The following is a 25,000-nucleotide window of genomic DNA, read 5'->3' on the forward strand; positions in this document are numbered from 1 at the left end:
AACCAAGTTAGCATGTTGTCAAGGGCAACTCGCTTGTTTTCAGTGGTGACATTTAGGCCCTTGAGGAGCTTGTTAAAGAACATATTTGCAGGCTTCAGTGCTCATGACATAAAGCCCATCATGATTGCAAGGAGGTTGCCCTTGACAACATGATGACTTTGCGCATTGAAAGTTTGTTCCTTTCTCTCTCAACTGAGAACCATAGAAATGACTTATTTTAAGATTCTCTGGTTTTAACATTAGTCTGTGTTGCCCCCTTGTATCACTTAAAATGTGAAATGTATATATTTTATCTTGAATGACGTACAAATACTGCTTGAAATAGAGGATAATAAAATCTGGAATAAGTTGATAAGTTGCTAAAGTGGTAGACCAGGCAATCATGACAAGAAATGTGTACCTTTTCTCAACAATAAATTGACAAAGTATTAAAAGTTCTGTTGTGAGCAGCCAACCAAGAATAAAAGAATCACAAATTTACAAAAGATTATTCTGGTCTGAAACTCATGTACATTCCAGTTGGCGAAGGATAATGTCTTCTCACTCTCAACACCACACAAGCAGGGGCAACCTTTCGATTACCTTTTCCAAGATGAACTGACGGTAAGCAGCCTTGCGGAAAGAAGATGTACTATTATCTTCACGGTCACTTCTAATATCTGCTCTATTTCTAATGCACAGTTCAAGTACTTCGGGATCCAGACATAATTTCTGGAAACGCCTTGTTAATGTTACACACTGGTTGAGAAAACCTACATTTACACCAGTTTGGGATTGGTTCACTGTGGGGTGGTTGTGGATCTCCACTGCTTGCAATGCCCTAACCACAATCATTGTCAGTGTCGTCTTTATCATCTTCCATCATAAGAAGACTATCCACATCCTCCATGCTACCCGCCCCTCTACTTAGAGTCCTCACACAAAGTTGTCGCACTGTCTTTTCATCCAAAGTTGAGATAAATTCCTGAAAGTTATAAATATTGAACTATATTTTTGCACTGTGTTAACATGAATCTGAGAGAGAGGACAGGAGAATAATTCAATCTTTAACCAAGCATTACTTTCGAAATTATTTCACGCAAAACTCATGATTATCTGGCACTGATATACATGTGGCTTGTAAGAATTCTTGTGTCCATACCAATGCGAAGTGCAGACAAAGACAAAGCAAGCCATAAGAACTTTCGATATGGAAAGCAAAACGTTTGAAATAATTTTCCAGTTCAAAATCCAAATGTCAGCATCAAATTATAGTGCATGAAAAATTAATGTAAATAAAGTGCAAAATAAAACTAAACTTCTTACCTTTACCCTGTGATTCTCTATCAGGCGTCACTGAAAGGGCTACAACAGGTCCCTGATTCTGCTATGAAAAAACATTGAGTCGACTTGTAAAGAAACGTAAGAGCAATACTGCTAAGATAGCATTGTGCATGCATCAGACAAATGAACGACTCAGCCACTATAAATAGTTTTACTGCTTTGTTTTGACAGGACTTTTATTTCGCACCACAGGTACATACAGTGTAAATCAGTGCAGTGCACTTTTACTGTTTTACAGGGGCAACCAGTCATTCTCGCCATGGTTTTTCGACAACATGTGTTATTACAGCGGCATGGAGTTGCCTGCTAACGAAAACAACAAACGAAAATATGAAATATTTGCCTGCAAATAGAATTTTTATGCTTTCCCCATTTATTTTATTTTGTTAAGGATATGTTGTGTTACTTTCACTATTGACGTGACAACATCCGGGTGAATGCCGAGGGGTCATAGATAGTTCTATAGATTAAGCCCCCTATTGATTTTGATACACATTCAGTTAGTCTAGATAATTGAGGCATTCACTTTTGCTACTAATAGTGGTGAGAAGTGTTTTTTCATTGTTCCCTGGATTTTGGTATAATTTTGAGGTACGTGGTCCATTCCTCTTAGTTTATATTCTTTGACGATCCGTTATTGTGTGACTGTACTTGCCTTTGGTTCGGTTGTTATTACTGTGTCGTTGTTTGTCGAAGGCGGTTCATCTTAATACTGTTTTTTCATGGCCGGCGAGGTTCCCACCGTCCTTATTTTCGGCCATTCTTTCGTAAAAAGGTTGCATCGCGATTTACAATCTAATTTTGACTCCCGTGCTGACAAATTTTTCAACCTACGCGGCACGGCTTCGGTATTTTTACACCGCATCGGCGGCCGTACTGTCGCGAAACTTCATTCTTTCGATCTCCACGTGGTCGAGCGTTTTGCGCCTGATATTGTCATCTTGAAGGTGGGAACAAATGACCTAGTCGATTTCAGTCCAGAGGTGGTCGGTTCTCAAATTGAAAGCTTAGTTCGCCTGCTTATAGATAGTTATTCGGTGCGGGTCGTCTGCGTTTGTCATGTTATTCCACGTGGCGCTTCTCACGCTGAAGCAGCGAGTTTTGCTCGGCGTTCAGATATTCTTAGGCAGTATCTTGGCGTCGTATTGGATTGTATACCAAATGTTTTTTGTTGGCTTCATAAGCCATTTTCTCATCCTGCTAAGAATTTCTACTTAGCAGATGGTGTTCACGTTAATCCTGCCGGGCAATATCATTTATATCGCAGTTATAGGGGCGCCATCCTAAAAGCTTTAGGCATGCTTTCAATTTTCACACCTTAGTTCCCTCGGTTTTCAATTTCTCTCTAATTTTTGTCTTCCTCTCATAGGCAATTTTGAACGATTTTGATGTCTTTTTATAGGGGATTCGTCCTCATTTTAAGTTCTGGCTTGAAGTCATGCTATATTTTTCGCTGTTATGGATTCATCCAATTTTTTCCTGAGGCTGTGTCCTCCCATGTGGATTCGTCCACCATCTCATGATGTTTTCGTTTATCATGTTTTTCTATGGATTAGTCCATAGTTTTTATATGTGGATTCGTCCACTTGCTAGTGGTAGATTTTATTTACCATGATCATTTGGGATTCGTCCTTTGTTGCATTGTGGATTTGTCCACTGCTTTTGTGTTAGGCATCAAAGGGGGTTATTGCGTCGACCTTTGTGTCTGACAGGCTCCCCTGGCCTCATTTTAATCATGCTTGATTTTTATTCATATGCTGTCGCATGGTATTTTGGCTATCATGCTGTTCAGGGGATTCGTCCCCTGTTTTAGTGTGGATTCGTCCACTGTTTTATGTTAGGCAGTAACGGGAGTTACTGTTTTGACCTTTGGTCAGACAGGCTCTCCAGGCTTCATCTTAATCATGTTTAACTTGGATTCGTCCACTGTCTCATGGTTGTTTGATATATCATGTCGTTCAGGGATTCGTCCCTCCTTTTATTGCACTTATTTATTGCACTTATTTATTGTGTTTAACTGTGTGCCAGGCTCTCCCTTTAGTTATGTCCATGCCCGGATATTTGGGAGAATTAATTTTGGTTATTCTGCTTTCCAGAATTGTTTACGTTTGGCCGGTTTGCATCTCCAGTGGTCTACCGGTTTCCTTTTTCTTTCAGATTCATTATGCCTCCCAAGCGCACAGTTCGTTCACATAACCCCTCAGCAAAGGTAATTCAGGCGGCCTCCACCGGTGAACCCTCATGAAAGAGACCTAAACGCTCTGCAGGACCTTCTCATGCCGCTGGTGGTCCACCAGTTGCTTCACAACCATCCTCCACAAGGCACAGTTCACCAGTGGAAACACAACCATCTTCTTCAACAAGTGGTTTGCCTGTGCCAATTCAACAGTCCTCTGCAGTTAGCCATCCCTCCTCTGAATCTCAGGTGCCCTTTCTTCCGTCAGGGATTATGGATCAGTTGGTGGCCAGAGTGGTTGACGAAGTGACAAAACGTCTTTCTTCTTCTGATACAATTCATCACGCTCCCTTGGCTTTGACTGGCGCGAGTGAGGGCATCAGTGGTCCTGCTCCTGGCACTTTAACAGAGTTGCCTTTGGTGGTTCCCGACCCCGTGCCAACCTCAGGCGCTCCTATGCCTACAGCTGCTACTAGTTCTCCAAATGCCAGCTCATCAGTGAGTTCATCCCATCAGTTGCCAATCTTGCCTCGAGTTTCATCTTCAGGTTTGGCCGATAACATCGTGCAAGGATCAGTTGCTGCGGCGCAGTCAGCTTTGTCAGGTGAGCTGCCAGTCATAAATCCAGTGCTACCTACAGAATTGTTTTCCAGTCCAAGCCTTCCCATTGATGCTCGTATATCTAACAAACTGCGTTCCAAAATATGGAATAACGAATTTATAGAATTTGGTGCCCTGTTGGCCAATCCATTAGTCGAAAGTAAATATCAGGTGACAATATCTAGTTCTGAGAAGGGACCCTTTCCTTCTCTTTGCCTTGAACCTGTCAACAAAACTAGAAAAATCTTATCAATTGAAACATGGTTGAGCTGTTTTCATGTTTTTGTAGGAATATATACCAGCAGATTTCCCCATGAGGCCCCCGCCCTCATGAAATATGGGGAGGTGGTGCAGGACTTGGCATTCCGGGGCTTTAATTCGCAGTTTTATGATGAAAATTTTCGTTTTCTAAGGCAGACACAACCAGCGTCATTCCCTTGGAGCAGTATTCATTGGGAGTTGTGGATGCGTGCACAACGCTCCCCCTTTAAAAAGTCTCAATTGCAATCAACCTCTGTGCAGCCGAAAATGCACAATCACATCCCTCCTAAAGGCTACTGCCTTAAGTTTAATCGGGGTGTAGAGTGTGCTGCTGGTTGTAATTTTAAACATCAGTGTTTTAAATGTGACGGTCTTCACCAGGCTAGCCGTTGTAATTTTCGTGCTCATGGTCGACCTTCCACAAAGCAGCCTCAGCCTTCCAAGCCCCTGCCTGCCAAGCCCAAGCCCACACCATCTTAGTTTACCAACCCCTGTACGGGTAAATCGCTTAGAGTTTCTTCTTTCTGGGTACAACCATTCCATAGCAGAATTTTTGTCAAGGGGTTTTAGAGAAGGTTTTCCACTACATTATGAAGGTATTAGAGTCTCGTCTGATGCCACCAATTTGCTTTCAGCCCTGGATAACCCAGAGGTGGTTGATGCCAAGCTTAACAAGGAATGTGAGGCTGGTCGTTTGGCGGGCCCTTTTCATAAGCCTCCCTTTCATCCATTTAGAGTTTCTCCCTTAGGTGTCGTGCCTAAGAAAACCTCTGGGGAATTTAGGTTGATACATCATTTATCCTACCCTAGGGGTTCCTCTGTTAACGATGGCATCTCCCCAGAAAATTGTAGTGTGTCATATGCCACAATTTCCGATGCCATCCAACACATTAAGGCTGCAGGACGCGGGTGTTTCCTCGCCAAAACTGACATAAAAAATTCTTTTAGGATTATTCCCATTCGTTTCCAGGATCATGGCTTGCTGGGTATCCGTTGGAAGGGCTTATATTACTATGACCGTTGCATGCCCATGGGATGTTCTAGTAGCTGTAGAACCTTTGAGACCCTAAGTTCTGCTCTGGAATGGATTGCCCAGAGGAAAATGAAAATTGACCACATAATTCATTTGCTTGACGATTTTCTTATTATTGCCCCTTCCCAAACGCTATGCAAGGGCCAGTTACATTTATTTCTTGACCTTTGCTCCTACCTTGGCATTCCCATGGCACCAAAAAAGACTTGTGGTCCAGCTACCACACTTTCATTTGCTGGCATTGAACTCGATTCCGTTTCTTTTGAGGCCCGTCTACCTCAGGAGAAACTTGAAAAATGTGTTGCCACTATTTCAGATTTTTTAACCTGCAAGAAAGTTACTCTAAAAGGAAGTTCAGTCCTTGACTGGTTTGCTAAATTTCGCTTGTTCTGTGGTTGTACCGGGTCAGGCCTTTTTGCGACGCCTGATTGACCTTACTATTGGGATCCGTTTCCCACACCACTTTATACGGCTAACTAGGGAGGTTAAACTAGATTTACAGCTTTGGCAATCCTTTTTGTCCAATTTTAATGGCCGAACTTTCTTTCTTGAAGACACATGGTCTAGTTCCGACAAACTTCAGCTTTATACAGACGCTGCGGGAGCATTAGGCTTTGGTGCAGTTTTTGGCAGCAAATGGTGCTATGGGAAATGGCCTACCAATTGGTTACACAGAAATATTGCCTTTTTGGAATTCTACCCAATCGTGCTTAGCTTACACCTTTGGGGGCATGAGATGCAAAACCGTTGTATTCTTTTTTTCACTGACAATGAGGCCCTTGTCCATGCTATAAATAAGCAGTCATGCAAAGATAAGGCCTTAATGTTTTTCATGCGGGCACTGGTGTTGGTTTGTTTACGTAATAACATACTTTTTAGAGCAAAACATGTCCGGGGAGTGCATAACACTCTTGCGGACTCTCTCTCTCGGTTACAGGTCGAGACTTTCCAACGTTTAGCACAATCCCATATGGAACCGGGCCCAACAGACATTCCTCTGCATCTGCGGCCTCAGAACTGGCACCCGTAATATCTTCGCTTTTGAGATCCAGCCTTCAACCTTCGTCGCTTCCAACTTATCAACGTTCCTGGAAGCTTTTTCATCTGTTTTTGCATGCTACATTTCCTGGTGTTTTAACAAGTTTTCCAATTTCCCCTTCAATTTTAGCCCTTTTTATTGCTTACATGTATAACCATCATTACGCTCCTTCCACTGTGCATACTTATGTCTCTGCCTTAGGCTACTGCCATAAGTTATCAGGGCTTTCCGATCCCACTAAGGTCTTTTTTGTCCTTCAGATGCTCAAGGGTTATGGTAAAGTTGGTTCTCGTTTAGATAGTAGGCTTCCAATCACTCTGCCCATACTGCATAGGCTTTTAGCAGCCACCAATAATCTCTGTCGTTCTCCTTATGAGATTTGTCTTTTTCGTGCAATGTACTCCCTTGCATTTTTTGCCTGCCTTAGGATCGGTGAAATCACCCTGTCCAGCTCCAAGGGAGGTGGATCTCCTATGCAGCTTCATCAGCTGGTGCAGTTGGTGGATAAAAATCAAAAGGTTGTGGCACTGAAGTGCACCTTTTTGGATTTTAAGCATAACTATAACCAACGACCCTTTTCTTTGGTGATTCATCGTCAAGATAAATTTGGTCCAGTGCATCTGATTTTAGAATATTTGTCGGTTAGAGGGCGTAAGCCAGGCCCCCTTTTTATTTTAGCTGATGGTTCTGCTGTCGTTAGAACTCATTTTACCAACCAACTCTCCATTGCCTTTGAGTACTGTGGTCTTGACCCATCTAGATATAAGGGGCATAGTTTTCGGATAGGGGCTGCTTCTTATGCTGCAGAGGCCGGAATGTCTGATGCCCAGATCAGGGCTTTGGGCCGTTGGAAGTCCAATGCTTTTCAGAAATATGTTCGGATTCCTTCTTTATCATCTTAATTTCATTTCATAATTTCATAAGTACACAGGTGGCTTGCGGGGGAAGCTACTTGTTCCATAACTCCAGGCTGATCATCTCACTTGCAAGGGCAGTGGTTATGATCAGCCTGGGAGTTCGGTATAGATACTTAGTCTTATTTTGCTATACGATGTAGGGCTGACTAGCAAGGGCGGCAGTCCATCCACCATAAAGTTGTGTACCATCAAGGTCTGACTTGCAAGGGCAGCAGTCCTCTTTAAAAATTTGCATAAAAATCCATTTCCATCATTTTAATGTTATCATTAGGTTGTTCCTCTTCTATTGGCTATAGTAGGGCTGCATTTCCTTTGGGTGGGGCAAGCATCATGATTTTAGATAATCATTATGCTTTTTGGCGTGTTTTGGGCCCTCACCTTTTCTGGGCCAGAAATAAGTTTTCTATTGTAAGTTAAGTTTAGTTGGAAATTATTAAAGATTTTATTAAAGCGGCTATGGGCCTTTGTTCATAGCCAATTAACTCCAGCCTTGGGTTTGTGATTATTGTCTTAAGGCCCAGTAAAACAAGCTTCAGGATATGCAGCACTATTTCGAAGAAGTTGTGGAATTTAAAGGGGGAAAAGCATAAATGAAATATTTGCCTGCGAATAGAATTTTTATGCTTTCCCCATTTATTTTATTTTGTTAAGGATATGTTGTGTTACTTTCACTATTGACGTGACAACATCCGGGTGAATGCCGAGGGGTCATAGATAGTTCAATAGATTAAGCCCCCTATTGATTGTGATACACATTCAGTTAGTCTAGATAATTGAGGCATTCACTTTTGCTACTAATAGTGGTGAGAAGTGTTTTTTCATCCCTCCCGTCCCTCCCCTTTTCCTTCGGCATTCAGTTTGGGCGTGTTTTGGGCCCTCACCTTTTCTGGGCCAGAAATAAGTTTTCTATTGTAAGTTAAGTTTAGTTGGAAATTATTAAAGATTTTATTAAAGCGGCTATGGGCCTTTGTTCATAGCCAATTAACTCCCAACCTTGGGTTTGTCACTATTGTCTTAAGGCCCAGTAAAACAAGCTTCAGGATATGCAGCACTATTTCGAAGAAGTTGTGGAATTTAAAGGGGGAAAAGCATAAAAATAGTTTGCACTCTTTTACTAATATCTAACAGAAGATTTATATCAAATGCAACACAGCCTTCGAAAAAAAAAAAAGCTACACTTGCCGCATTGCACTCGCTTTTAACGGTAGCCTGGTCCATTTCCATAAATTCCAAAAACAGGCACGTAAACTATCTTCATGTAATAAACGTGAGGGAGAAAAATGGTGGATTTGGGTAATCAGTTAGTATAAAAATTAGTCTTAACGTGGGCCCTAGTACGCATGTGCCCCCCAGCTGACATAGTCCCTTTAAACATGAATTGTTGTGTGAATGGGGTATAAGGAAATATCCTGTCCAAAAAATACCCACATAGCACCACTTAGACACCCACCTTCATTTCTCTCAAACGTTTTGAAGACATTCTTTTAAGTAGCCAAACTGATACACCTCAGAGGGGCTTTTTGTGATTTTACAGAAGCACATTGTATAGTGATTGGATTATTGTAAAACATGTTATGACACTAATTAACGTTGCAATACTGTGCCAGTTGGTGGAAAGGCTATCTTTTTTTTAGTTTAAATTTCAGGTCACAGAAGACATGTCTGCTTCAAATGGACAGTGGAGTTTATTAATCATTTAGTGGAGTGTCCTTACAGGGCTCATCACCTGGACCAGAGTGTTAGGATACTCAGTGAATCCAAAGACAGAACAGAAAATGAAGAAAACCAAAGTCCAAAGACCGCAATGTTCATGTTTCTAAGCAACTGCAATAACAAGTTTATGCCATAAAATGTAAGAACTTTGTACTTTACACGTAAAAGTACAGTATTTTCAGACAATAATAGAAATGATCATACAGTGTAGTTTTAATGTCATGGATTAAAATATTTTTTTGGTTTTCAGCATGACTACTTCATGGTCAACTTCCTGCCTTATCATAATATCCACTGACCTAAAAGAGACAAAGGTAGCCCACAAGGCATGTTCCATGGCAGACATACATTAAATCATCCCTGCAATAAAAAAGAACCATGTAAGCCCACACCAACAAGTCACCATAACCATCAGGGGAGCAGATGTTGACGCTGTTGTAAAGTATAGTACCAAAGGGCTGCAAGACATGAAGAACCATTTAATCTATCAGCTTCCAGTTGAAACGAAAATTTCAATTCTGGGAATTTCCACAAGGTAAACCAGTAGTAAGCTTCTTTTAAAACTGAGGTTCACTCCCAAGTAAAAAGGTTCATGTTCATGATTATTAGCACATGCTATATATCAATTATTATTATTTTTACACCAGTTAAGAATTACATTGTACATGTGTCATATTGCAAAAATATTGTACTGTTTTTACACATTTATGTCCACAACAACTTGGAACCTGTAATGCTATTCTGATATTATATGTTTCCCAGGGTATACAATCAGCCACGTGATGGCCTGGGTAGTATGAAGTCATATGCCCAAGACTCAGGATGACTTTAAGAAAAAAATCTTGGATATGGACAAGTTTGGCAATTTCCTTGCTGTTAGGCAGCAATAGACGGCTGTCATATTCCTATTAAATGCCCTCCTGGTGGACTTGACGCACGCAAGAAATATCATAACTTTAAAAACTTTTATTCTATAGTACTTATGGGCCTGGTAGATTCAGATTATAGATTTGTTTGGGGCAGCTGTGGGTTCCCTGAAAACTCACATGATGCTGTAATTCTTCGTTCAACCGACCTCTGGAACTCAATACAAGAAGGTTTTATCCCAACAGTTGGTGAAGCTGTGGGGGATATAAGTGTCCCACCTCTTATTGTTGGAGATTCCACATTCCCCCTTGGTTCTCGGTTAATTAAGCCATTTACCAATGCTGTATTGACACCTCAGCAGCATTACTTTAACTATTGCTTGAGTAGAGCACGCATGCTCACAGAAGCTGCATATGGCCAACTTAAGGGGAGGAGGAGGGTCCTACCTCCGGAAAAGTGAAAGCAGCCGAGATCAAGCCCCCATAACCACCCTAGCATGCATGGTGCCACATAACATTTGTATTATGCAGGGAGATGCCATCTCAAGAAGCTCGATTTATCTCTTGATGAAGAGGTGGAAAGAGGAACAGGGAGGAGTTAAGAAAGATACTACAGATGAGAGACTGTACAAGCATAAGGGATCCTTCTCATGAGGCAACTGAGGTCAGACATGCACTGTGTGAAAAGGTATGGATCGAAAAGCAAACAGAGAAAGTTTGTTAAATCCCACATAATCCATTATTAGTGTTTTGGGGACATTGGAATATTTACAAACGTAGCATCCACTTTTCACAATCTAATGGCAAACTCAGAGCACTTGTGAACATTCAGATTCAGTCAACTGAATGAGTATCCAAATAATGTGGAAGTCGTGCCGGCTTTTGTTTGATTGGATGTAGTTATGTTGGAGTATTGAAATACCTGGCTATTTGGGTTATTAAAAACCATCAATTTTTGGACAAGACTGTACAGGACAGGGTGAAGTGATTTCCATTGGGCCATGAAACAGCTACACTATACAATGTTAGTGTAACCCCAGTTAGCTTCTGTTAGTCAAGGGCTGAGGCCTAGGATGTGTAGCTTCAAAACAATGTTACATTCTAAAGGGTCAAAACAAAAGACCAGACTAGACTAATACACTTCAACGATTCTATTAAACAATACCTACTGCAAACTGTTTCATGGTCTGAGGAAAGTTATTCTATAGCAGTTTTTCATAACCCCACAGTTAAAATGATTGTAGTATTTCAATGAGTTGACTGTGATACGTCTAGGCCACTTGTTTTACCATACTTTGTTTCAGTTAGAAGTTGTAAAACACTTTGATCAATGAGTAATAGTGTCTCAAATTGATCAAAACAACCCATAATGGTTATATTTATTATTTATTTACTGATTGAGTATGAATACATACATTGTAGAGTAACAATAGGACATAGGTCCCCTAGGAGGTTAACCACCATTTTACCTTCCCAACTATGATACACCACAGAAGACAGACCACAACACCGTCAACTACATGCCCTACTCTTTGCGACAAGTGTGCGGGTTCTTTTACGTCCCACAGGATTATGAACATTGAAGGGTTGTGAGACGGGACCTCCGGTTTATTGTCCTTATCCAAGAAGACTAGAGTCTAACCATTTGCAGATGTAATTACAAAGGCAGAACTTTCTCCTCAGTTATTTAAAGACCCTGAGTGTTGGTCCGGCCGGAGTTGAACTCACGACCTCCTGTGTAACAGCCTGGTGCTCAACCAACTGAGCCACCGGTGTGAGTTATAATGTCGGGTTCAGAGGATGCGCAGAGTGGTGGATGTTTCTTCTGCCAAATTTAGAAGCAACTCTTACTGTTAGCTTCCAATAAGCAAACAGTACAAAGATCCCATTACCTTAATCTTTATCAATATTATTGTTTGGACTTGAACTTGAAAGTTTAAGATTGTCACCCAACAAAATTCACAAGCTGCCTGCAAAAGATTAACCATTCACTTGTTTCCATTTTTTTCCCGAAGATTAATAATACTAAAAAGAACGGAGGAATAAATTCATTAAACACAAAACGAGTTTTGATCATTACAGTTTGATATATTTAGGTGTACCAGAGGAACTTTTGGTCTAAACCCATTGAGTTATGGTAGGAGGCACCCAATGACCATTCTGGCATGCTTGATCCTGGGTGACTTGGGGTAGCCTGTGCACCACTATGCCAGCTTGGGTAATGGCTGGGATTTGCAATGTATGTGTGTTCATGGCTAGAATAGGGTGTGCTGTGAAAGCTGGCTTCATTTCTTTGGCCGAGGAAAAGCTGAAACAATTTGAGCTCATGCTGCCTACATTTTTCCATTTCTTCTTTCATGACCGGTACCAGTTCTTTGGTGGGGCAGTTTGAATAGCCTCCTTTACAATGTTGTTGCCATATCCAGTTTTTTTTTTTTTTTGTGAATGAAAGTTTTTATTGCGCCACGAAAAACCCTACTTACAAAACAAAATAGACACTACTTACAGCACTAAGTACAATGCCATTTACAAAACATTACTTCCACTACTTACTACACAATACTTCCTAGACTTCAATTCTTACACTACTTTTAACAGTTTGTTTTTCTTTTATTTAGTTACCGCACACCTATGTACTTAAAAAAATGCAATTCAACACGGGTTTCCACTTAGCCTCTAGCATCTTCCTATTATTGTAGTTAGCTGCAATATGACATTCAGTTCCTAGTTCCTTATAGGAAGGGAAGAATGGACGACAGTTATTCCTACGACAGTTCCATAAATGTAGCTTACTAAAACAATTAAATAATTAAACAGAGAACATTTAGTATCTGTGACCCCAACTAAAATAGTCTTTAACTTAAGTTTCCTTTGTTCTTGGCTATAGCGATCCAATAAGATTCAAATTCTTCCCAAAACGCACGTGAGTAAACCCAGTAAAAAAATAAATGATCAATTGTTTCCGCACCAGTATTACAAAAAGTGGAGAGATTGCTCTGTATTAAACCTATCTTAGCTGAGCGGGAATTTGTGAATAAAATCAAATGTCATTCAGTATTTTAAATTGAAAGCATTGTACATGTTTCACAGATACAGGACCTTATTAATGAGAAGGCCTTTCTTATTTCCACATCATCAATAGAAAATTTTGATTTCAACTTTGTGAAGCCTCTAGATTCTGTCGCCTTACTGGATATAGGCAGACCGTAGATCTCCCTAGACTTGCTAAGTGCTGGATCAAAAATTCTGTCACTAATCTTAAATTGCAGTGATCTAACATGATCTCTATTAACTTCACGGCTTTGAATTGTTAGATGACTTGGTACAGCGCAACAAACACCAGTCCAGGTCAGAAAGTGAAAGTCTTTTAAACCACTATGTTTTGCAAGGTTAAAGGACTCTGTGTTACTCAAATCAAATTTTAAGTCACTTAAAAGAACAATGCACTATTATAATTATTATAAAAGATAGCTTTACCGTTTACTCTAATGTTACAATCGTTCCAGATAATTGTTTCACGTGAACTTACAGGGTCGAATTTAGAACGAAAATCTGACAACCAATGTAACATCTCCTTATAAAATATTGAGAAAATGTTATAGTCATTGATCTTATACTCACAATGAACAAAAAAATTCTCCACCAAAGGTTTTAGTAAATGCAACAGATACGCTTTCCAGGGATACGAATTATCACTTAAAAATCTTCCAATCCATGAGAGTGGTAATGACATAATTGATGTTGTAAGATCAGTTACCTTTAGGCCACCAAATTCGAAGTCATTTATTACTGCTGTCCTGGCGATTTTATCAGGACCCTTCCAAAGAAAACTATATATAATTGGCGTTTCTAAAACGAGGGTAAGGGTAAGACCAAGGGTCAGGGTAAGGGTAAGGATACGAATCCAAAAAGTATCCTAAACATGCATAAAAGCTAACCTTAGGCCTAATTTCGCCTAAACAAAAGTTTAAGGTTAGCTTTTATGCATGTTTAGGATACTTTCTGTATTCGTACCTTTACCCTTACCCTCGTTTTAGAAACGCTGATATATAATTGTTTGAAAAGCTTTTATAAACTCGGAAGGAGAAGGAATAATTGACAAGACGTATAAAACTGTTAATAATAGTGACCTTACCAAGCAGGGAAAGGCCTCTCCAACTCCACAAGCGTATGTGAGATATCATTCCTGTGAGCTTATTGTAGAAATTCTTTTGCACTGATTCCTCGTTATTGTAACTAAAATGAACCCCTAGAGCTTTTACCATTTCAAACCATTTCAATGCTAGAGGTGTTTTAGAGTTATTAAAACAGGAGCCAATCCACATTGCTTCGGTTTTTGTGTAATTCACCTTTAAGCCAGAACATTTTTCGAATTGATCAAGTAACTTAAAAAGGTATTGAGCAGATCTGATTGTAACTTCCGACCGTCATTAGCATTTGGAATTTGTTCTCAGGGAGAACATTTATTTGACAAGAATTTTTGTGATTTGTCACGTTCATTGGAATTGTGTCACATCTATGGATTATTCAAGCTTACGTCTAGTTCGATTCTTTGCGGAGAACGATATTCTAACAGGGATTGGTTCTTATTTACGTCTGGATTTGTTGCTCATTCAAGTGTAAGGGAACGTTTTGGATCGTTTTGTTCTCGGGGAGAACATTGGTTTATGCGTACGATTTTCGTGTTATTTGACACTGCATCACGCTCATTGCTTTGCGAGAATTTTTTTACAGGTACAACCTTTGAGATTTGTGTGGGACGTTTATATTATTTATTTGCTATCAGAGAAAATAGTGGATTTCTAAGGTATGTTACAATAGCCATCTTGTTTGTGTTTGGAGTTTGTTTTGTGGCCAATAGTACAGTGGAGCAAAATGTCTGTTCGATCAGCGCCTGTTGCTGACAAACTTGAACAACAAAATGTCCAGGAAACTCTGTCAGAGGGCAGACTTGGAACCCAATTAAGAAGAAGTTCCCGAGTTAAAGTACCATCTAATAAAGATTTTGAAAGTAGAACAGCTGAGAGGGCGAATACATTGAAACATTCCTGTGCATGTTGCAACCCTCACGAGACTGCGAGGGAACATTCAAGGTATAATTGACAACTGTGGAACTTTGGGGGACTTACAATTAAGGCGAGATTCGTATGAAGAAGCTTGGAGGAGATTCGTGAACACCCATGGAGAGTACATTGAATGTCTTGATGCTCTTAGTCGTTATGAAGACGTTGAAAGGGCTGACGCTAACTACAAGGAGCAGATGTCAAAGAAAGCAGCATTTGACAATGAAATTGAAACATGGAAATTCCAAGTCACATCTAGTGTTAAGAAACGAGAGAATGACTTAAAATCCTATCCAAGAAGGTCAAGGAAGAGTACGAAAAGCGTGTCAACTGGCTGAAGTTCAGCTTCATTAGCAGTGGCGAAGAAAAAGGAAAAACTTGCCCTAGCCCAACTGAAGACCAAGCAAGTGCTGCAGGAACAACAGTTACAGCGCAAATTAAGTGAGCTTCGATTTGAGAAGGACATGTTGGAGGCTAAGATGGAGGAAGAGCGGGCTAAAGCGAGTCTTAATGTGTATGAAGAGTTTGAGAATCAATGCAGGAAGAGTCAGTATAGGGAGCGTTTAGCAGAGTTTATACATTATGGGAATCAGGCACAGAATGTGGCTCAGTCGCAGCTGATCAAGCCACACGAACAACTAGTACAAGAGCTTGCACCTCTGGAGCAGGTGCCTGCGTTAAGAGACAATGAGAGAATCATGAATCCAGCTGCTAAGACATTTCAGTCAGCAAGCATTACAGTGCCCAACCCAGTGTTCTCAAAAACCGAGCATACAGTTTCTGTTGATGAAGCTGGAACAAGTAAACATACAGAGCAACGGAATAACGCAAAGGACACTGAAGCATTGAGAAATCCACCTGTAAATCCATCACTGCTAAATTTATCACAACAAGTACAGACACCATTAACAACCCACTTTAACACCAAAGAGTACTCACAATGGCCAACTCAGGTACCCTGGTCCCAGAGCCCTGGTGCAGTCCCAGCAGAATGTTATATGTGAGAACCAGTATCGGTGACATCAGATAGCAGAGCAGAGATAGTACAAGCACTACGTCAGGTTGTTTCTGCCCCAAGGATTGAGTACATGAGAATCGATGGAGACCCCATAAAGTATGTTTCGTTCATGCACAACTTTGAAACCTGCTTAGAGAAAGATAACCCCGCCAACTCCAGGAGATTACAGCTATTAATCCAACACTGTTACGGCAAGGCAAGGGATGCCATTGAAAGCTGTGTGAATCTACCAGTAGACGAGGGATATTATGTAGCAAAGAGTACCTTACGCGAAAACTTTGGGCTATCTCACATCATAGCCAAAGCACATATCAAGAAGTTGGAAGACCTACCTCCCTTGAAGCAGGCGGATGGAGCAAGTTTACTTGAATTTGCCTGCCATTTAGATGTTGCCAATAGAACTCTGTCAGGCATGGTGCCTGAATACGTCAGTGATTTGAATCACACGAATACGTTAAGGGAACTGAACAAGAAGCTGCCACAGTTTATGAGGGTCAAGTGGACAGAATGTGCAGGAAGGATTATTTCATTTGGAGCGAAACCTAAGTTTGCAGACTTCCTTAAACACTTAAAGGACAGAGCTGCGCTTGTTAATAATGAGTTTGGAGAGGATCTTAACGCTGCTCCTTCGAAGGAAAGGGAGAATGTGAATGGCAGAGACCAACAAGGTCGAAATCCTCGAAGACTCATGTCACTATTTGGAGGTGTCCGAGGTCGACAGGGAAATGGGGGACAGAACCAAACAATGCCTGCTTGTACTGTTTGTCGTGGTCAGCATGGATTGTGGAGGTGTGATAAGTTTAAGAAGCAATCTCATCAAGACAGATGGAAAGTAGTTCATGAACAAAGCTTTTGTATCAAGTGTCTCCAGAGCAGTCATTTTGCAAGAAACTGCCCCAAAACTCAGTTCAAATGTCAAGTGGATGGATGTAAGAAGGAACACAACACACTGCTACACCCCCCTCCAGCAGATTCAACCCCGCCAAGTGTTAGTATAAACCAGCTTAATCAGGAAGGAACAAGGGTGAACACCAATAGTGAAAGTGTTGCCGTAACCGCCGCAACTGGGGCTGGCGAGCGAGTCTGTCTTAGTGTTGTTCCAGTCAAGGTCCTAGGCAAAGGTAGCAATTTGGTACCTGTTGAAACATATGCATTGTTGGACAGTGGCTCAGAAGTGACTCTTTGCCATGAAAGGTTGAAGAAGACATTGGGTGCAAGTGGCACGAGGCTGGACTTCCCTTTAGCAGGGATGACGGGCTCAACCAGAGTGGAAAGTCAACAAGTAGATCTTTTGGTGATGTCAATGGATGAATCAGTGACAGTGGAGCTTTCAAGCGTCAGGACAGTCAAGCATATGCCTGTAACTGAGAGCTGTATAGCCAAGAAGGATGCGTCATTTGCGTGATATTGAGTTACGACAGTTGGACATAACAAGTGTCATGTTAATTGTTGGTCTTAAAGACAACCCAAGCTTGTTCTTGCCGTTAGAATGCCGGGCTGGTGGCAAAGGAGAACCAGTAGCAATTAGGTACAGCCTGGGATGGACGGTGATAGGTCCTGTTGGTGGAGAAAGCTGTACCGCCGAACGCTCAGTCAACTACCTACGTATGGAAGATAGCTCTGTTGTGTGTGCAGGTGGTTTAGATTTTAAAGATTATGTTCTTTGCAAGGACCACAAGAAGAGTGTTGTGTTGTCTACAGGACTAAACACTGTGTCTTTGGAATAGAATGTAATGCCAATGAACCCAAGCATCGTTTACAGATAGATGAAATTGATCGTCAAGCTCAGGACGATGAACTTAGTCAACAGTTGGAGCGACTGTAAAGAACAGATTTTCAAAACTGTGAAGTCAAGACGCGAGTTTGTGCATCGTTGGAAGACAAGAGGGCCCTAGAAATAATGGAGAGAACTCTTAAGATGGTAGATGGACACTTTCAGGTTGCCCTGCCTTGGCGACACAACAGGGTAGTTCCAGAGCGAAGAGGTTTGCTTCTAAAGAAACGACTCCTGAAAGACGAAGCCTTGTTGGAGAAATACAAGACAACAATGGCTGATTATATTGAAAGTGGCCACGCTGAAAAGGTCCCCGATGAAGAGTTAGAGATAAAGGACAGACCGGTGTGGTACCTACCTCATCATCTCCTAACTCACCCTTTAAAGCTCGGCAAAGTGAGGGTCGTTTATGATTGTGCTGCCAAGTACGGAGGGACGTCACTGAATCAACAACTTTTACAAGGACCTGATCAAACAAATCAATTAGTGGGTGTCCTTAGTCGGTTTAGACAAGAGCCCATTGGAGTGGTAGCTGATATTGAAGCGATGTTCCATCAGGTGCTGGTGGAACCTAAGGACTGTGATGCACTTAGATTTTTGTGTTGGCCCAATGGAGACTTGTCTCAAGAATTGGAAGAGTATAGAATGGTGAAGCACCTATTTGGTGCCACATCTTCCCCGAGTATTGCTAATTTCTGTTTGAAAAAAACCACCGAGTTACATGGATAAGGGTTCGAGCAACAGACAGTGGAAACGGTGAAGCGTAACATGTATGTGGACGACATGATGAAGTCAACAAACACTACCGAGAAGGCCGTTGTGCTGGTGAGTCAACTCCAGGAGTTACTAACAAGAGGTGGTTTCCATTTGACAAAGTGGTATAGCAATGACAGAGATGTGCTAGCAGCCATTCCAAAATCTGAAAGGGCTAAGTCATTTGCAAACTTGGACTTAGAGAAATTGCTGACCGAATCTGCTCTAGGTCTCAAATGGAACACAGAGGAAGACAAATTTGTGTGGGAGGACTTGGAGAAGATCCTTCAAGTTGCTAATCAGCGACCAATGACATGCAGAGGAATAGTGTCAGCTGTTTATTCTCTCTTTGATCCCCTGGGTTTCATCACACCATACATCATGAAAGCCAAACTGTTGTTGCAAGCCCTTAGTAGAAAGAACATTGGTTGGGATGATCTCATTGGGGAGGCTGAGAAAATCCAGTGGAGGCGATGGCTGGATGATCTTCCCAAGTTACAGGAAGTGCAAGTAGATCGTTGCTTCAGACCCAGAGAGTTTGGCGAAGTAAGAGAAGTACAGTTACACCTTTTCTCAGACGCATCTCGTCAAGGATACGCATCAGTTGCATACCTCCGTGCGAAGGACGAGAACAGTCAAATTCATTGTGCATTCGTAATGGGAAAGGCAAGGTTAGCCCCAGTGCGCGAGATTTCAATTCCAAGGTTAGAATTGACAGCCGCAGTCATCTCCGTAAAACTTTCTAAGATTATCCATGCAGAATTGGGATCATATTGGGTTCCTGAGCACCTGAGGCCGATCAAAACAAACAGAGTCCGAATACAGAACCCGGATCCTACAATAACTAACAGACTCCGTAATATTAGCAAAGGTGAAGTGGTTCAAGGTTCAAGGTTCAAGCAGTACCCCGAAGGTGGATTTAAACAGAGAAACACTCGGCGCCCGATATTCTCACTCAAGCCCCTTATTGGACGAAGGCTTTCCCCCCTTCCCTTGTAAACAAACGGACTCCGAAACCAAACATCACAGCGGATGAAAGATCGCGCCCGAAATCGGCAGCGTTTAAACATTTTCACTATTTCTGTTTTTTCTCTGTTTTATCGTTAGTCTTTTGTCTTTTTTTTTTTTCAATTTTTTCCGCAGCGTAAGAGACATTTCGCTGAAGAGAAATCCAGCAAAGGACAGTGAAACGCAAGAAATAAAATTCAATACCACACACCTTTTCTTTTCTTTTCTCTCACACCACAAGCAGCCCAAGCTCAGTTTTTATCGGAAAATTAACTTTGAGTTTATTGACCATTTTCACATTCCCCATAATACACTTTGTTTGCCCCCCAAATTTTGCATAAACCATTGAATTCAAACACTCTTGGGAATATGCAGTGTCCCAAGAGCATTTGAAAATGATGGTTTATGCAAAGTTTGGGGGGCAAACAAAGTGTATTATGGGGAATGTGAAAATGGTCAATAAATGCTAAAATAAACTGTAAATGTAAACTGAAACTTCACTTACATGTACATACAGTTGTCCTCGTCTGTTCTGTGCAATTGGAGGGCAAACTTGTGTCTGTTTTAGACGGGTTTGTGGCTTTCGAATTTTTACGATGCCCTTAGTTGTCATTCCCCCGGTTGTGGACAAAATACTGACGCCCAGTCCATGGACTACCCTAAAATGGACTAACTCCTAAGAATACCATTTCGAATGCGTACTATTGAAAGAACAGAATTTATTATAAAAAAAATCATACTTTCATTGCACATACCTTGTTTATTTTCGTGCGCATGGTGACATGCAGCTAAATCCAAGAACTGCACGGGTTTCACTTCACTTACATGATGTAATCGGCCATCAGAATAATAACATTATCGAAAGCTAACCTTTTTAAAATGGCTCCTTAGACATAAATACTGTTTGTCAACACTGTTTAAAATGGGTGTTTAGGCTAAGGTAACCACTGTTTGAGACGTGTCTTCCATATAGACAAACAGTACTCCTTTGAAATAGTATTTATAGGGTAGTCCATTTGGGTACTCCATGGACTGGGGGTCGGTGTTTTGTCTAACACCCATTTCCCCTCATAAAGAGAAGAAAGGCTGGTGACTCGCGGCGATCTCGTCCCACAAATCGCTCGCGAATCACAAAGTAACGATCCGAATTGCCATAAAAGAGATCATGGGTTCAAATCCCATTGCACTATTATTAAGTGATAATAATTTTTGCTTAACATTTTTTTTCCAGAAAACAAAATTTATTTTTTGAAAAATATAGCCAAATGTTCTTTCAATGGTAGAGACTAAAATGTTGTTTTGAACTAGATCCCTAATGAAAACCACGGACTAGAAGCAAACAAAGAACTGTCAATGGCAGGAGTTGGAAAAGGGAAAAGGTACAGGACTTGAACCAAGGAACAAAACCACAGTGCACGTTCGTTTTTGGTTATCATCTTGCGTGAAGTAAAATATGACCTTCATTAATGATGACAGAGACACCTTCGGGAATTCCTGAAAGAAGCTATTGGCTCTCAGGCTTCTTCTTTTTCTGCAACCTCTACATCTCCTTTGAGAAAACACAAAAAGAAGTTACAGCGTTTTTCCAATAGAATTCCGTACCAAACGAGATACGCATTAATGTGTCCTTTGAGAACAAGAACCTTTAAAATCAACGTCTTCCTCTTTGGTGTTTGTTAATTTTTCAAAGAGCCCGAATTAGTAAGCATTACATGGTTTCTTCATGGTTTTGACTCAAAGGTAACTGCAGAATACCTTGCCATTTTTAAGCTGCACCCCTGAAGAGGTCGTATACACGGATACACAGTCCAAAAAACCACCCCTCCCCACTTATTGAAGTGGATACGCGGATACGCGGATACGCAGTCCAGAAGACCACCTGTTCCCTAGTAATCTTCTAAGTATATTCTGATCTAGTGTAGTTAACAGAACTGTCAAATAAAAGCTAAGATTTTAAAGTTGGAGTGAAGCTTGCTATGATACAGACCTCACTTTTATACACATGATTACAAGGCTTAGGGGAATCAATGCATGGATTTGTATGAGTTAATTTATTCCCTGGAGCCTCACAGTGATGCCTTTTGTTTCAATGAGACTGAATTTTCATATATTGAAAGTGGGTTACTGCGTTACCGCAATGCTAACTAATCTGAGATTTACATAAGAAATGCAGAAACTCCAGCCTCACTTTCATATGATGGCCAGGATCTGAAGCGCATAACTTTTCTTAAATGAGTCAAAAAATTAAAAGAGGAATTTATTGAACAACTGAGTGTGAGCAATAAAATTGTATTAAAGTTAATGATGACAGCAGTGGTACTTTTTCATACTTTTTATAGTTCAACAATAATTTTAATAAAAGATGTTTGTTGGTACACTTTTTTTACCCTTTCAGTTTGCTAGATTTGTTTGTTTGTTAATGAATCATGAAGGAACACTAAATATAGGCTGCCCTGGCGTGCAAGTAGTTTCTTAGGCCTCATAGCAAGCATTTATAAAAGCGCACAAAAAGAGGGCAAATGTGACCCTGCAAGTGATAAAGGCCAATGCAAATCGGGGGAAATTCTTTTTTCAGTCTTTCCGACGCAAAAAATTGGATCAGTTAAGTTTCACGAGTAATTTAAGAAATTATCCGAGAAGATATGAATACCAAAAAAGCATTAAGTAATATCAAAACGAGGATTGTAATTCTTGAAGATATGACTACCAAAAAAGCATTAAACCAAATTTTAGAAATAATTTTGTCTTACATTTCACCCTCCTTTGTTGCATATCTTTTAAAAAACAAAAAGACAAAAGACTAACGATAAAATGGAGAAAAAACAGAGATAGTGAAAACGTTTAAACACGCTGCCGATTTCGGGCCCGATCTTTCATCTGCTGTGATGTTTGGTTTCGGAGTCCGTTTGTTTACAAGGAAAGGACGAAGGGGGGGAAGCCTTCGTCTAATAAGGGGCTCGAGTGAGAATATTGGGCGCCAAGTGTTTTTCTTTTTAAATCCACTTTCGGGGTCCTACTTGAAACGGTGTCCACTTCACCTTTGCTAATATTACGGAGTCCGTTAGTTATTGTAGGATCGGGGTTCTGTATTTGGACTCTCTTTGTTTTGATCGGCCTCGGGTGCTCAGGAACCCAATATGATCCAAAAATTGGATATGAACTTCCAGAAAGTGTTCTACTGGACTGATTCAATGTCATTGTTGAAGTGTATCAACAACGAATCAAAAAGATTCCAATCGTTTGACAGTGATACATAATGGATCTTCCCACTCCGAGTGGCATTATGTAAACAGAGATAATAATCCTGCAGATGATGGCTCAGAGGGACTTAAATTGGATGACATGTTAAAAAATGATCGTCGGTTGAGAGAACTGGAGTTTCTTTGGGGAAATGAGAGCCTCTGGCCAAGGATGGTTGAAATTCCAGCATTGAAAGATGACGACGCTGAAGTCAGGAAGGAGACTCAGATTTACACTGTTGTTGTTCAAAGTAAATTCCTGGAGCCCTTAATAGCACGCTACTCGTCTTGGTGGAGGTTGAAAAGGGCTGTAGCCTGGTTGTTGCGGTACAAGGCGTACCTTTCACTGAAAGTTCAGCTGAGTAAGAGGAGCGCTTTAGGTTGAAGTGAATCCCAAATCCAGAGCGGCGAAGTGCCATTTGTGAAATACGGCCACTTGAAGGTGGCAGAGCTTCAGGAGGCCGAGAAGGAAATCCTCAAGGAAGTACAGCAAGTGTCTTTCCCTCAAGTCATTGAGGTTTTCTCATCAGTAGACGGTTGTGTTAAAAAGGTCCTTCGAAAGGCAGGAACGGCGTTGCATCAGCTCAACCCACGCTTGGGGGATGGTTTGCTGAGGGTTTGTGACCGACTAACACATGCCCCGGTTCCTTATGAGAAGAAACACCCCATTATCCTTCCCTACAAGCATCATGTGACGGATCTGATTATCAAGCAGTATCATGAGAGTTTGGGTCACATGGGTCAAGAATGTGTTTTGTCTTCTTTAAGAGAAACATTCTGGGTGGTCAAAGGAAGGTCAGCAGTGCGACGAGTGTTAAGGAGTTGTATAGACTGTCAGCGAAGAAACACACGCCTGGGAGAGCAGTTTATGGCAAATTTACCTGAAGAGAGGCTAATCCCTGACAAGCCACCATTCATATTTGTTGGTGTCGATTATTTCGGGCCGATTGAAGCAAAGCAGGGCAGATCCCATGTTAAAAGGTATGGATGCCTATTTACGTGTTTGACAATGCAAGCGGTCCATATAGAAGTGGCCCATTCTGCATACTGCACCATTTTGAATTCTTTTGAATCTCTTTTGATTCCATTTATGTTTGAACATGAACGAATAGCGACTGCTAATAATTCCACAGCAATGATAAACAAGTAAGGGGAAAGGGGGTCTCCCTGCCTTACACCTCGATTTATTTCAAAGCTAGCTGAGAGCATTCCATTGTTAATGATACAGCTTGTTATGTTACTATAGAAGGTGTCTACTCATCTTATAAAACTTATTTATTTCAAAGCTAGCTGAGAGCATTTCATTGTTAATGATACAGCTTGTTATGTTACTGTAAAAGGTGTCTACTCATCTTATAAAACTGGGTCCAAATCCAAAGACTTTTAAGCATTTGAACATAAAATTCCATTCCAGACTGTCAAAAGCTTTCTTGAAATCTATAAAAAGTAGCCATCCAGGAATATCATAAGTTTTTGCGTAATCCATTATGTCCAAAATTGATCTTGCGGCTTCCCCTATGTAACGACATGGAACGTACCCAGTTTGGTTACTATGAATGATTTCCAGTATAACTTTGGACGCAATTTCAGCGTCAACGTTAGTCAAGGAGATTGGTCTTTAATTTTTTAAGTAAGTCCTGTCTTTGTCCTGTTTCTCAATGAGAATAATCACTGCTTGTCTTTGAGATGGGGACATTTCCTTCTTCATAAAAGCTTCATTGATGGAATCAATCAAGGTATCACTAAGTAATGGCCAAAAGGTGTTATAAAATTCAATGGGTATACCATCGTTTCCTGGCGTTTTTGCAGTTGGAAATGTTTTGAGAACGTTTCCGCACTCTTCTGCAGTTACTCTACCTTCACACATTATTCTTGATTCATGTGAAATATGCGGTAAATTTGGATTATCGAAGAAAGCCGATAATTCTACATTATCTAAATTAACATTTCTACTACGATATAAATTCTTATAAATTTGCGTTCTGAATCCATAATCATAAAGGGGTCAGTAGAAATTACACTGCTAATGTGTAGCTTTCTTACGTGCTTTTTAATATGGTTATGTTTCTCGAGATTTAAGAAATATTTGCTATTTTTTTGCACGTAGTATGATCCACTCTACCTTGTCCTTGTACAAGATCCTGCTTACATTTGTCTAGTGCCAGACGAGTATTATTACAAGGATTTGTTTGGAACATTAGAACTGCCTCCTGATAA

General features: G+C 40.8%; 1 protein-coding gene and 1 pseudogene across 1 annotated transcript in view; one reads left to right on the top strand and one right to left on the bottom strand.

Annotated features, from left to right (window-relative positions):
* Positions 1-7,334, top strand: part of LOC137995911 (uncharacterized) — an 8,597-nt gene extending 1,263 nt beyond the window's left edge. The window contains exons 3-4 of the mRNA XM_068841364.1: positions 3,591-4,103; positions 6,331-7,334. Of these exons, the coding sequence (XP_068697465.1) occupies positions 3,591-4,103; positions 6,331-7,334 (1,517 nt within the window). The remainder of the gene's footprint in view (positions 1-3,590; positions 4,104-6,330) is intronic.
* A 4,670-nt stretch (positions 7,335-12,004) lies between these two features.
* Positions 12,005-25,000, bottom strand: part of LOC137994862 (uncharacterized) — a 25,009-nt pseudogene continuing 12,013 nt past the window's right edge.

Source organism: Montipora foliosa, chromosome 3, assembly GCF_036669935.1.
Source record: "Montipora foliosa isolate CH-2021 chromosome 3, ASM3666993v2, whole genome shotgun sequence".
NCBI classification, from domain to species: Eukaryota; Metazoa; Cnidaria; class Anthozoa; order Scleractinia; family Acroporidae; genus Montipora; species Montipora foliosa.